Genomic DNA, 15,350 nt, shown 5'->3' with positions numbered 1-15,350 from the left:
GGGGGAGGATGCCGGTCAGGCGTGGTAGGCCCAAACGTGTTGTGAGGGTCTGCTGGGAACGTCTGGCAGAGCCCCCTGTCAGAAGTAGCTTCAACTCCCACCTCCAGCAGAACTTCGACCACATCCCGAGGGAGGTGGGGGACATTGAGTCCGAATGGGCCATGTTCCGTGCCTCTATTGTTGAGGCAGCTGACCAGAGCTGTGGCCATAAGGTGGTTGGTGCCTGTCGTGGCGGCAATCCCCGAACCCGTTGGTGGACACTGGCGGTGAGGGATGCCGTCAAGCTGAAGAAGGAGTCCTACAGGACCCTTTTGTCCTGTGGGACTCTGAAGGCAGCTGATAGGTACCGGCAGGCCAAGCGGAATGCGGCTTTGGTGGTTGCTGAGGCAAAAACTCGGGTGTGGGAGGAGTTTGGGGAGGCCATGGGGAACGACTTTTGGACGGCTTCGAGGAGATTCTGGTCCACCATCCGGCGTCTCAGGAGGGGGAAGCAGTGCAGTGTCAACACTGTATATGGTGGGGATGGTGCGCTGCTGACCTCGACTCGGGACATTGTGGGTCGGTGGGGGGAGTACTTCGAAGACCTCCTCAATCCCACTAACATGCCTTCCAATGAGAAAGCAGAGCCTGGGGACTCAGAGGTGGGCTCCCCCATCTCTGGGACTGAGGTCACCGAGGTGGTCAAAAAACTCCTTGGTGGCAGGGCCCCGGGGGTGGATGAGATACGCCCGGAGTTCCTCAAGGCTCTGGATGTTGTAGGGCTGTCTTGGCTGACACATCTCTGCAACATCGCATGGACATCAGGGACAGTGCCTCTGGATTGGCAGCTTGGGGTGGTGGTCCCCCTCTTTAAGAAGGGGGACCGGAGGGTGTGTTCCAACTACAGAGGGATCACACTCCTCTGCCTCCCTGGAAAAGTCTATTCGGGGGTCCTGGAGAGGAGGGTCCATCAGATAGTCGAACCTCGGATTCAGGAGGAACAGTGTGGTTTTCATCCTGGTCGCGGAACAGTGGACCAGCTCTACACCCTTAGCAGGGTCCTGGAGGGTGCATGGGAATTTGCCCAACCAGTCTACATGTGTTTTGTTGACTTGGAAAAGGCGTTCGACCGTATCCCTCGGGGAATCCTGTGGGGGGTACTCCGAGAGTATGGGGTACCGGACCCCCTGATAAGGGCTGTTCGGTCCCTGTACAATAGGTGCCAGAGCTTGGTCCGCATTGCCGGCAGTAAGTCGAACCCTTTTCCAGTGAGAGTTGGACTCCGCCAGGGCTGCCCTTTGTCACCGATTCTTTTATGTCACCGATAACTTTTATGGACAAAATTTCTAGGCACAGCCAGGGCGTTGAGGGGGTCCGGTTTGGTGGACTCAGGATTGGGTCACTGCTTTTTGCAGATGATGTTGTCCTGTTTGCTTCATCAGGCCATGATCTTCAGCTCTCTCTGGATCGGTTCGCAGCCGAGTGTGAAGCGGCTGGGATGGGAATCAGCACCTCCAAATCTGAGACCATGGTCCTCAGCCAGAAAAGAGTGGAGTGCCCTCTCAGGGTTGGTAGTGAGATCCTGCCTTAAGTGGAGGAGTTCAAGTATCTCGGGGTTTTGTTCACGAGTGAGGGAAGAATGGAGCGTGAGATCGACAGGCGGATCGGTGCGGCATCCACAGTAATGCGGGCTCTGCATCGGTCTGTCATGGTGATAAAGGAGCTGAGCCACAAGGCGAAGCTCTCAATTTACCAGTCGATCTACGTTCCTACCCTCACCTATGGTCATGAGTTATGGGTAGTGACCGAAAGAACGAGATCGCGAATACAAGCGGCTGAAATGAGTTTCCTCCGCAGGGTGTCTGGGCTTTCCCTTTAAGATAGGGTGAGAAGCTCAGTCATCTGGGAGGGGCTCAGAGTAGAGCCGCTGCTCCTCCGCATCGAGAGGAGTCAGATGAGGTGGCTCTGGCATCTGATCAGGATGCCTCCTGGACGCCTCCCTGGTGAGGTGTTCCGGGCATGTCCAACCGGGAGGAGGCCCCGGGGAAGATCCAGGACACGCTGGAGGGACTATGTCTCCCGGCTGGCCTGGGAACGCCTCAGAATTCCCATGGAAGAGCTAGAAGTAGTGGCCGGGGAGAGGGAAGTCTGGGCATCTCTGTTCAAGCTGCTGCTCCCACGACCTGACCTTGGATAAGCGGAAGAGGATGGATGGATGGATGGAGGAAATTAAGGAAAACACCACAGTCGATTAATAAGGAGTTTGAAAAGAAGCTGCAAAGGAAAAAACATCTATATAAGACATGCAAGACTAATACCACCAATATGAATCATAGGGCAGTAAGAGAGCATTAATGCAAACATTTAGAAGGGAGGCTAAAAGGCAATTAGATGGGACTATTGCAGGTAAGGTGAAATAACCCCCGAACTGTAAAAGAGACTACTAAGGAGGTACTGAGTGATTTGGAAATTGTAGACAGAGAAGTTCTGCTCAGATTAAATAGGATGAAATCAAATAAATCCTCAGGACCAGGTAATATTTTTTCTCGAGTGCCTAATGAGGTTAGTCAGTACATGTATAAACACTTTCATGCACGTTTCAGGTAGCCACTATGCACTGGGGAAATTCTGAATGACTGGAAAATGGCAAATATTACCCCATTATTTAAAAAGGGTGATCATGCAGATCCAAATAACTATAACTCAGTAATCATAACGTGTCCAGCGTTACTAATAAGTGCAAGTCTGTTAAAATCCTCAGCTGAGAATAGCTGAATAATGGAAAATGAGTACAAAATGGTTTCTCTTGAATAAGAAATTATTGTACCTGCGGAAAAAGGCATAAAAGCTGGATTCATTTTGAAGAAGCCATTTTCATCCAGGAAGTGACCAGGGTTGAAGGAGTCAGGAGTTTCCCACTTGGTCTTGTCATACAGCACTGAATGAAGGACAGGGATCACCACTGTACCCTAGACCATCATGAGGAAGAACATAAAGTGCTTAACATTGTATTCCTAAAATATAATAAATGTTTTTTCAGAAGAGAAATACAGTCATTCAAAATAAGCTGTCACTAAGAATGTGCCTGAAGTGACTACTGACATAAAAACTTTTACTCAGTCACTCAGTGCATTCATTTTTGTTTAAATTTCAGGTAATTTTTATATAGCACCATTAACTGAGTGCTGGCTTGGTACATTTTTATATATCACTGTAATGGAATGCATGGAAGTACCATCAGTCCTGGCCAAGAAGCCATAAAGATTGGACAGTCTAAATGAATGGACATCCTGCCAGAATGGTTGCTGTTCCCTTTCCCTGTTCAAAGCGCAGTATAGAAAGATTGGAAGAGTAGGCTGCCTCCTATGGGTATGTGTTCTCCCAGCACTCTGGGGGGCAGTATCCCTCAGGTATGGCACCGGAGAATGGGAGGTGTAGTTTTACAAGGTAGCACTGTTAGGGTACACAGGTTCCACTGGAAGTGCTAAACTGGAAGTGCTTCCTGGGTGCAATGATGTGGCACTGGAAGTATTCCTGGGTCCAACATAAAGGAAGCTGCTCCAACTCTACGTGGGGAGTCAGAATTGGGAGTGGAGTAAGGTAACACTTGCTTGGATTAGAAAGTAGAGGAACATAAAGAAGTTTATTATTTGTAACATTTAAATGCCGAAGCCTGTTGACAGGCCTTTTTGTTAAATAAAAGTAGTTTATTAGATCCCAGGACTTGCATCTATATACTGTAGTTGTGGTCAGCGGTTGAGTTCTGTGATGCATCCTAGAATCCGCAAGCACCATTTACAAAGAGCACCATGACAAGGTGCTTCATACACAGGGTAAGTGCAACAAGACAGTGAAATTTAGTAAAATTATTACAAATAAGAGCAAAATAAGGAAAACAAATCACATTATTCAAATAATCGAACATCACAACATTGAATCTGAATGTCCAAAAGAGATGATTTACAGTACCATTTTTAGGATTTGCATGTGAAAAAAACATTTGAAAAGAAATTAAATATAGGAAGGTGGTTTTAAAGGTGGCCATTCATTTTTGACTTTTGTTTTTAAAAATAAATTATTTAGAGATCACCCAAAGTAAATAGCTTAGTATTGGCCTGGTTTAACTTGAAGAGAATATGGTGCCTTACTGCAGGTATAGAGTAGCCTCTGAAGACAGTGTCCTTTGTTGTTTCATGTAAAATATTTAAAGGGACAAGGTCAATGAACCTCTGGATTTCATGAAGGACAGCATCAGTGTATGGCATTTTCCTGCGGTCCTCCATGACAGGGGCACGGTCTCGTCCAATCACAGTATCAATCTCCTCTTGGACCTTTTCTGGGTGGAGGGAAATAGCATAAAGTAGACTCATTATTATCAAAAATACAGTCACAGTGAGGTCTTCATACACAACTCCTATTCTGAGGCTCATCCAGATTAATTTACTTTGCTTTTATGATGAGCTTTAGATTTACAGTTTCCTTCAGATTTTCCTTCAACCAGAGAAAAATTCTTACCTAATCTGTTCAATTCAAACTTCACTACTAATCAAAAAGTATCATGTTGACAACAGACTGATTCCTCATTCACTGTTCCACTGTTTTAGATGACATTGTCACTCATCCTTCGATCCAACCAGGCATTTATTTTTAACACTTGTTTATTGTCACCTTTGGTTGAAGTTTAGAAATAACACAGAAATTTGCTTATCTATGTCTAGATGTTATGCCATACTTAAAATGCCTTACCCTGGATATGAAGGTATTTCATGAGTATCAGCAGTCCATATCGTAGAGTTGTACTGGTGGTCTCTGTTCCTGCCGTAAAGAGATTTAAAACTGTGCTAATCAAGTTCTCAAAGTGGAACTCTGTGGCAGGATTGTCACTCTCCTTGAATGAGATTAGAGACATAATCAACTAGTTAGGACAGAGAACATTATGATTCAGCAAGACACAGCACCGCAATTCAGTTGTCCTGCCATGTTTCCTTAATGACAAAGAATTAAAAACATATGAACAAAATGCATCTTCAGAATAAGATTAATTTAAACTTTAAACTCATACACACTTCCAACTCTCTGCACCTACTTATGCAAATCAGGGTAATGAGGGATCAAAACCTACCCAAGCTTTATTCAGTGCCACAATGAATGGGGTGCCACTCCATTATGGGACTTTCACACAATACCACCTTCAATGGTAAATTTCAGTTGGTCATGTATTTCATAAAATCAATATTTTGGCCGTGAATTACATTCCTGGTTGCTGTTTGTGTGGACTTTGAATGTTTCCCCAATGTCTGAATTTGTTTTTGCCCAAATCCCCAGACTTTTCTTACTATGTTCTGAAAGATCAGTGCATTAGGTTGACTGGATATCCTAAATTGTTACCATTTGGGTGTGGGTATGTGTATGAATAATGTGCCCTGTTATTGACCAGAGCTTTATTATCTTCAGGAATGTTGCCAACAGGAGTTTTTGATTTCCTGTCTTTCATGGTCAACTGGCCATAGCTCAAGAATTAATTAAAAGACAGATATTGCTGGGCTCCATTTATATTAGTCAGTTTTGAACCTTTTTTTTTTATGTCTGTTTACACAGATCTGTGTCTTTATGTGTACTCATTATGTAATTAGTAATTTTTAAAGATGCACTTGCATTTTACCTGAGAGCTTGTTATAGTGATGTGCATTCAGTGGAGATCACTATACAAAAAATAAACTGAACTGAAATAAACTGAATTGTAAGTTCAGTTAAGAAATGGAGAAAGTTTTACATTATGTTTTCTTACATTATGTTCCCAAAATAACTCTGATGACTGCAATTTTCACCTACCTGCTTCATTCTGATGAGAAAGCTGTCTATGTAATCCCGTGGGCTGTCACTGGCCAGTGTCTCTTTATGCTTCTGAATCATTTTTGAGGTAAATTCTTTGGTTTCATTTGCATTCTTTAAGATCTTCTTGTAAAGTCCAGGCATTAAATGCATGAGCACAGGAAATATGGTATACAACTAAATTAAATATACAAAATATCATAAGCACAAGTGATTCTGTTTGTCAACTCAGGGTTAATCCAGATATGATGCACAAAATCTTAGTATCTTAGTATTGTTACCTGTGCAAAGGTGGTGCTGACCAAACGTATATTGCGATTAAGGAGCGATATCAGATGTACAAACTGTTTATCCTCATACTCAAATCGCTGACCAAAGACAATGGAGCAGATGACATTGGACACAGCGTGGCCCAAAATCATAGTAGGATCACATAGAGAACCTTAAAGAGAACAAAGTGATTTAAACACTGTGGTTCATCATTTTACCGAGAAGTAACAGCAATCATAAATTCATGAATAAGACATATTTTTACAGAGTTATTGTACTGACTAAAAGTTGTATTTTCCTAACATCTTAATTTTTCAGCCAGTTATATCAACTTACCATCTGAATTGCTAATTAGATGATTTTCCCAGTTGAAATTTCAAGGTGTGCATATTTTAGGATAGTAAAATGTTCCATACATGTAAATTCACTGTGCATTCAGATCTACACACACATCCAACAGACATTAAATTTGCCTAAAATGTGTGAGCATGCTCAGCAGTGCACTAGCACCCTCTCCGAGGCTAGTTCCTGCCTTACACCTCAATATTGTTGGCAATGGCTCTGGCTCACCAAAATCTCTGTAGTGAAAAAATATGTACGGAGAGTAAAAACATAAGAAATTTGCCAAACAAGACAAGACCATTAGCTAAGCTGTTCCAGTATGCCATCCAGATAAATCTTAAAGGTTGTCAAGTTTTCTGCTTCAAATGCATGTCTCTGTTGTTTGTTCCAGATTCTCACAACTCTTTGATTAAGAAGGTGTTCCTGATTTCAGCCCTAAATGCACTTCCCTTTAATTTCCACTGGTGTCCTTGAGTACATGATCCACAGTTAAGTTGAAAGAATTCTGCTGGATCTGATTTATCAATGCTTTTGAGAATTTTGAAAACCATTGATTAGGTCCCCATGAAGTCTCTTCTGCTTGTAGCCAAATAGGTATAATTCTTTGAGCCCATCACAATTGAAATATCCTGATGTTCTGGGATACACTTGGTTGCACTTCTCTGCACACCTTCAAGTGCTGATAAGTCTTTCTTGTAGCATTGTGACCAGAAGTGCACTCAATACTCCAGATGTGACCTCACTAGTCTCTTGATTTATATTCAACAGTTTTTTTATGATTTAACCTAACATTTATTGACCTATTAAATCACTTCTGCACATTGATTAAAATATGACAGTGTTGTGTTAACATAAACCCCTTAATTCTTCTCAGAGGATGCATATTTAAGACAGTATGACACCATCTTGTATTTATAACTGATCATCCATTTTCCCATGTGTAGCCCTTTGCACTTTGCTATGTTAAACCGCATTTTCCAACTGTTTAACCAGTACTGAAGATATTCAAATCTTTTTGAATTATTTTTGCATTCTCCTTACTGTCTTCTATTTTAGCACCATACAAATTTCCCAGGCTTACTAAATACACCAGAATCAATTTCATTTAATTAGATACAGTTACCGTCCCAGGCCAGACACCTCAGGTTCTCCACTGATGTTAACCAAATTGAGATCTGGTTTTGCAGGTTACCTTTGGTGCCTACAGCTGAATTAACCTTCACTGTGGGACATTTTGGATGTCTAAGTAAATTAAAGACATAATGTAAGCACTGTCTTTAACATACTCACTGCCAGTCAGAGAGTCATTCTCCAACCGCTAAATCCTAACACAGGGTCATGGGGGTATGCTGGAGCCAATCCCAGCCAGCACAGGGTGCAAGGCAGGAACCAATCCCGGGCAGGGTGCCAGCACCACCGCAGGACACACCCACACACACTAGGGACAATTGAGGATCGCCAATGCACCTAACCTGCATGTGTTTGGACTGTGGGAGGAAACCCATGAAGACACGGGGAGAACATGCAAACTCCACGCAGTGAGGACCTGGGAATGTTACATTTCTAATTGACTACATATGTGTGTATTTTCTTCTTTGAGGAAAAAGGGACTTGAAAGAACAAATATTATTTAACTAGCCAACCCACGGCGTAGCATACGCTGCATAATTATGTATTAATGGGTGAACACTTCCTGAAAAACACAGTTGTCCAAATGGGGTTGGTTTTGAGGATACGACTGTAGGTGAATGAAAAGATGTAACTCTGGAGAGGGCAACATACAATACAGCATTTTACACGCTACATACAGCGATTCACATCGAAGCATAGACACTGCTAAGACCATGGGATACCCCTCGCAAACTGTTTTACACGCTGCATACAGCGATTCACATCCGCGACAAACAAATTGTTTTACACGCTGCATACAGCGATTCACATCCGCAACAAATACGATTCTTCTTAGATGGTGCTGTCGCGTCCACCCTCGCTCTCGAAGCATACACACTGCCTGTTCATGTGCCCGCTTGCAAGAGCAACCAACAGAGACCTGCCCACCAACTGTAAGACCATGGGATACCCCTCGCAAACTGTTCTACACACCACATACAGTGATTTACATCCGCGACAAACAAACTGTTTTACACGCTGCATACAGCGATTCACATCAGCGACAAACATGCTTCTTCTTATGGGGTGGGTTTGAGGATACGACTGTAAGGTAACTCTGGAGAGAGCAGCATACAATTGTCCGTGACTGAAAACTGGAGGACCGCGGCCGCGCCCCCACCTCCCAGAGTGAGGGACGGGGCTGGATGGCGGGCGCGCGCCAAGGGCGGAACACATCCGCAACAAATATGATTCTTCTTAGATGGTGCTGTCGTGTCCACCCTCGTTCTCGAAGCATACACACTGCCTGGTCATTTGCCCGCTCGCAAGAGCAACTGACAGAGACCCGCCCACCAACTCTAAGACCATAGGATACCCCTCGCAAACTGTTTTACACAATGCATACAGCGATTCACATCCGCGACAAACATGCCTCTTCTTACATGGTCCTGCCACGTCTACCCTCGTTCTCGAAGCATACACACCGCCTGGTCATGTGCCCGCTTGCAAGAGCAACTCACGGAGACCCGCCCACCAACTCTAAGACCATGGCATGTAAAACAGTTTGCGATGGTGGACGCAGTCATGTGTCATAACTGAAAAAAATAATGAAAAGTCAACGTGGCTCAGAGGTGCATGTGGAGTGTAGCAGAGATGAACGTGAATGACGCCCTGTTTTGTAAGTTGCTGCGTCCGAGTTGGTGGGTGGGGCTCTGTGAGTTGTCATCGTATCCTATGGTCTTAGAGTTGGTGGGCGTGGCTCTGTCCTGCGTGCTTCCATTGGTGTCTTGCTTGCGCTGGCGATGGCTTAATGAATTATATATATAGATTAGACCTCATTTATTGTCTTGCAGTATAATGTCTTAAATAATCTTATATATAATTTGCCAGTCTCCTCACTCACTCACTCACTCACTCACTCACTCACTCACTCACTCACTCACTCACTCACTCACTCACTCACTCACTCACTCACTCACTCACTCACTCACTCACTCACTCACTCACTCACTCACGTCCGTCCAAAGCTGAATGCGCAGTCGCCTTCTGCGCACGTCGCCTTCTGCGCATGTCCGAAGCCGAATGCACAATGCACAAAAACCTTACGAGACCGACATCGCGGCAGGCGGCGGATTTACAGCCACGAAAATTCAAAGAGAAAGGCAACTTTGACCATCATTGCAGCAGGCAGCGGATTTACTGCCGCGAAAATGCAAAGAGAAAGGCGATTTCGACCAACATCGCGGCAGGCGGCGGATAAATGGGCGCAAAAATTCAAAGAGAAAGGTGACTTCGATTAAAGCTCTAGAGGCCTGGAAGGCAATTTCGACTACAGCTCCAGGCCTAATTACGCATTCATTCAATACACCTATCAGGTTTGTGGTGCTTATACTTATTACTTACTATTCCACTCGTGCCGGTTTCATCTTACGTTGTCGAAACGGGCTCTTTGTCTAGTACATTGATAATTTGGAACCGGTACAATTAAACAAGATAGAAATTGTACCCATTGTGCAAAATACAGGTATGTTCAGGGACATTAACTGATTTGAAAGCTGGAGAATATATTTTTTTTTAATTGCTTAATCAAAGAGTGAATTATAACTTATTTGTTTATTGAATATTGTATTGCTGTAACAGTGAATCATATTACAACATAACAGCAATTATACAATATAATTAAATGCAGAGGTACTATATTAAATACAAGCTTTTTAACAGTACTATAAAATGTCTTGTAATTATAAATGCAGCCCAAATAGACTAATGGTGGCTCAACAGCTTTCACAGAGAGCAGATTCCAATTCAATTGATGTAAATATGGCACTGATTGAGGTACTTATGTTAGTTGTTGATTGTGTAGGATCTGTGATTAATTGTAGTACAAATTTCCTAAACATTTTTCAGAGAAGCACTGTGGTATATCAGGTCCACGGCTCAGAAATAATGGCTGTTTTATTAAATAATCCACTGGCCATGTCACCATCTGTGGGCACACTTGAGCAGCTGCTGGAGTTCATGAAGTAATTGGGGCAAAACACACCTGCACGTGCATGGCAGGCAGGGAGAGTATGGAACATGGAGCTTGGCCGTCAGAAGTCCCATTGCAGTTTCAAAGTAAAATTGTTGGCTGCTTTGGATCATGATGGAGAACAGGTTGGGAGCTTTGTTGATAAGTGAACAATAACAATAAATTGGAAACTAAGTAATTGACAGGTATCATTGGGCTCAATTTTATTTTAAACAGTTTTAACCATTTTTCTTCTTTCCTGTTGCAATAAATCAGCGTCTTTGAACTTGTCAGAGTGCTCTGCGCCTACACTCTGTGAAGACCAGTTAAACGAAAATAAACTGAACTGAATTGTAATGTCGGAGAAGTAATGAACTGAATTTCAGTTGTAGTCTTAATTTGCAGTGTAACGGTCTGGGAAAGGAACTGCCACTGAGGCAGTGTATTCTAAAAATTAAAAAAAAAAACAAAGGGGTGGGGCTACACTGAGTGCTATGGAGAGGGGTGGGCAAAGGAGACACAACTGTCACTCTTAATAAGCAGCCTCTGGGGTAGGAGGGACTTTGGAAAGGAGGTTTGGGAGGAGAGTGTGTTTGACTCGGTCTGGTGGGGTGTTTTTTTTTTGTTTTTTTTTTTGTTCAATGCCTGTTTGTTTGTCCTGACTATGTTGTTTTTTTGTCAGTTAAGTCAGAACAATTACCACCACTTGCTTGTGAGGTTTATTTGCCTGCCTGGGAAGGGTTATATACACTGATGTCAGAAGTGGGACGAGGCATCCCATTGACACTGCTGTTGCAAGAAAGGACAGGAAAATGGCTGACGAAGAATTTCCCCCTCCGCCCTGGTGGTTACTGCTGTGTAAAGAAGAATCTGGGGACAAACATGAAGAACTGAGAGGTGCGAAGGAAAGGCATGAGGTACCAAGGTTGAAACCAGGGCGCTACAACAGGACGGGCAGCTGGGAAGCCTTTTGGAATAGGTTTGAAACTGTTGCAGAGGCAAAATAGGTGGGGGGTCAAGGATAGAGCAGTGCATTTGGTGGCGGCGTTGGAAGGGGAGGCTTTGAAAACCCTTGAGGATGTTCCAAGGGAGGATTTTAAGGAACTTAGGACTGCTTTTGAAGGCCATTGAGCGTCGGTTTGGGCAGATAGAAACCATATTGGGACTACAAAGGCAACTGCACAAATGAACTCAGCAGCCTGGAGAACGTCTAGGACACATTTGCTGTGGAAATGCAGGGACTGATGGGGCAAGCCTATGCACATTTTTCCCATAGGGTCCTGGACGAATTGGTATGTGACGCATTTCTCTGTGGACTTGACCCTAAAAAGTTGCGCCATCACACTCAACTTGCCTGACCCGCAACCCTAGAAGAGGCACTTGAGCGTGCTGTAGAGTTCCAATTGGTATGTGAGGGGGAATCGACCTATACGGATGGTCGAGAGAGGGAGCGGGAAAGGATGTGCTGCCAGCTGCCATGCGACCATGTGTTGTGCCTGGGACAACAGCCCTCAGGCAGAACTCCCCCAGTGGGGCCAAACCTTGTGAGAACATCAACTTCAGCTGCTACACGCCCTAATTGCTCCCATTGTGTCCAACCCGGGCACCTTCGTCGATTTTGTCCTTTCCATTCAGTAACTATTCTGGGTTACAGAGAAATGCAGGGAAAAGGCCAGGGTTCGGAGTAGGCGGGACGTTTCTGGACCCTTTAGTAGTCCCGCTGCAACCGAGAACAAATGCAGGCCGGGATGAGTTGGTGATCCCTGTAGGACAGCTAGGCTGTGGAGATTATTGTCATTTGCCTATCTGAATTTGGGACACTGATGTGAAGGCTTTGACAGACACCGGGGCTACGTCTACTGTAGTGTGACGCAATCTGCTACCTAAAAACTGCTCCCTACAAGCCATTCCCGGCCAATTTGTTACCGCCATGGGCGAGCATACTATGATGGAGGGCAGCACCACTGCTCTCCTAAGAATAGGAGGACACGTTTGGACATTCCCCATTTAACAAAAATTAGAGACCCTTGCATCTTGGGTGTAGACTTTTTGACTAAAACCCAGGCTCAGATTGACTTTGGCCACAGGACCCTGTTGATACCTGGCAGTGCACTCTGTCAATTGATGGGCTGTCAGCTTCAGTCGGGACCACCTCCCCACTCTTTCAATCAATGCAGCGCCTCCCCGACTCCTGCGAGCAATAATGGTGGGCGATGGAACGATACTTTGGAAGGCCTCTGGGAAAGAAACTACAAGGGATTAAAGGAACCTCGGTGACAACGACTTAATGATGTATTGGAGGAATCTGGAGACTGTTTCTCCACCTCCTCTAAGGACATCAGTCGAACTCACCTCGTCCGCCATCACATTAACACTGCCGATGTGCGCCTGATCAAACAACATCCACAGCGCATTCCCCTGGCACAACAGAACGAGGCTGATCGGTTGGTACTCAAGATGTTGAATTCTGGAGTTATCGAGCCATCAGATTCTCCTTGGTGTTCCCCTGTTGTTTTGGTTAAAAAGAAATCAGGAGAATGGCATTTTTGTGTTGCTTACCACTGGTTGAATGCAGTTGTGCGAAAAGATTTGTATCCACTTCCTAGAATCGATGAGGCCCTTGATCTTGTGTCTGGGTTGCATTGGTTCTCCACGCTAGATTTAAGAAGTGGCTACTGTCAGGTGGAGTTGGCCCTGGAAGCCAAGGAAAAACTGCATTTTTTTGACCAGGGGTGGGTTTTGGCAGTTCTGAGTGCTCCCATTCGGGTTGTGCAATGCACCGGCAACTTTTGAACGGTTAATGGACCGTGTCCTTTCGGACATCCCTCGTTCCAGATGCCTGGTATATTTGGACGATGTGATGGCACATGGACCCATGTTTGAAGCTGCTTTGCACTCCCTTAGAACCATACTAGCAAAATTGTGGGAAGCAGGACTTAAGCTACACCCTGGTAAGTGTCAACTGCTACGCTGAGAAGTCACCTACTTGGGGCACCGAGTAAGTGAAAGGGGGGTGGCCACAGAAGACAGCAAGACTCAAGCGATTTGTGACTGACCGACAGTTAACGTACGGCAAATGCAAGGATTCCTCGGATTGGCATCCTACTACCAGCGTTTTGTTCCCAGGTTCGCTATGGTGGAGGCACCCCTTCACCGGCTAACAAAGAAATGTCAGTATTTTCACTGGGAAGCAGAAGAACAGTGCACTTTCCAAGCCCTGAAGGATACCTTATGCCAGTCTCCCATCTTGGCCCCACCTAACCCTTCCCTGCTTTCCATTTTAGACACAGATGCCAGCAATGTAGGCCTAGGGGCAGTCCTGTCACAACCATACTCCCAGGGAGAACGAGTAATTACTTATTTCAGCTGAGCCCTAAGTAGAGAAGAAAGAAATTATTGCGTCACTCGGAGAGAACTCCTGGCAGTAGTGGAAGCAACATGGCATTATGACACTACTTACAAGGGACTGCATTTACATTGCGCAGCGACCACGCATCCTTACAATGGCTGATGTCTTTTAGGGAGCCAGAGGGGCAAGTGGCAAGATAGCTGGAATGGCTACAGTCATTTCGGTTTAAAATCCAACATCTCCGGGGGGGGGGGTCAGCATCACAACACAGACGCCCTATCCTGCAGGCTGTGTGCTCAGATGAACTGTGACTAATGCCGCCATCAGGAAGACTGAGAGCGAACAAGGGAGATGAAACACAGTTGCTCCATGTTAGTGCTGCCTAAGGGGCAATGCAATTGGGGTTTTCGGCAGAACCAGGATCCACAGATAAAGAAAGTTAGAGCCTGGGTGACAGACAATCATAGACCTAGATTGGAGGAGGTATCCCCAGAGGGCATGACTGTTAAGGGTCATGGGACAATTTGGCCATTGGGGATGGGGTGCTGATAGTGATAGTGAGCCCCTGCCACTGGAGAGGTCACTTGGCAGGTGATAGTGCCAAAGGGGAAACAGGATGATATTCTTAAGTCGCTGCATGGGGGTGTGGGGTCTGGCCACTTTCGGGTCAGTAAGACGCTGAAGTGGCTCCAAAAGATGTTTCACTGGAGGCGGTGCAGACGAGATGTTGAAGATCACTGCCACCATTGTGATGTGTGCACCATGCGAAAAGGACCCTCCGAACAATCATTTGCTGCCGAGTTCATTTCCTGTGCCTATGGAGCGGGTTGGGATAGACATATTGGGGCTTTTTCCCCATTCTCGACAGGGAAATAGGTACATCCTTGTTGGGGTAGACTATTTCTCCAAGTGGCCGGAGGCGTACCCTATTCTTAACCAAGATATGGAAACCGTGGCTCCTGCCCTGGTTAAGGGCATGTTTAGTAGGTTTGGCATGCCGCTAGAACTCCATTCAGACCAGGGGCATAATTTTGAAAATAAAGTTTTTCATCATGTGTACGATCTCCTACACATTCGAAAAACGCACACCACTCCACTTTACCCCAAGAGCGACGGTTTGGCCGAGCAATTCATCCGTACCTTATCTGCTCAGTTGGCTATGGTGGTAAACAAGGACCAACGCAACTAGAATCAGCAACTGCCTGTGGTTCGCCATGTTGATGCTGGGTCGGGAATTGAGAACCCCAGTCTCTCTCAAATATGGTTTGCCACCGGAAAGGGGAGAACAGCAGTCCGGACCTGAGTATGCCTGCTGTCTTCATGACCGAATCGGCAGGGCTCATGCGTTTGCACAGGAGCATCTGCACAAGGCTGGCCTTACCCAAAAGCGGCATTATGACATCCGAGCAAGGGGACACCCATACACCTCCAACGACCGAATGTGGGTGCATAGTCCCC

General features: G+C 45.2%; 1 protein-coding gene across 2 annotated transcripts in view; it reads right to left on the bottom strand.

The window, feature by feature from the left end:
• LOC114648030 (cytochrome P450 2C20-like) overlaps nt 1-15,350 on the bottom strand; it is a 115,700-nt gene that overhangs the window by 59,430 nt on the left and 40,920 nt on the right. The window contains exons 4-8 of one of the 2 annotated variants that reach the window (XM_028796813.2): nt 6,093-6,253; nt 5,812-5,988; nt 4,726-4,867; nt 4,128-4,315; nt 2,807-2,948 (exon numbers count right to left, since the gene is read on the bottom strand). The exons of the other annotated variant lie outside the window; for it this stretch is intronic. Coding sequence (XP_028652646.1) covers nt 2,807-2,948; nt 4,128-4,315; nt 4,726-4,867; nt 5,812-5,988; nt 6,093-6,253 — 810 coding nt within the window. The remainder of the gene's footprint in view (nt 1-2,806; nt 2,949-4,127; nt 4,316-4,725; nt 4,868-5,811; nt 5,989-6,092; nt 6,254-15,350) is intronic. 2 annotated transcript variants of the gene reach the window in all.

This window comes from Erpetoichthys calabaricus, chromosome 1, assembly GCF_900747795.2.
Source record: "Erpetoichthys calabaricus chromosome 1, fErpCal1.3, whole genome shotgun sequence".
Taxonomy (NCBI): domain Eukaryota; kingdom Metazoa; phylum Chordata; class Cladistia; order Polypteriformes; family Polypteridae; genus Erpetoichthys; species Erpetoichthys calabaricus.
Note: the sequence above shows the minus strand (reverse complement) of the source record. Positions and strands in the feature narration are given on the sequence as shown.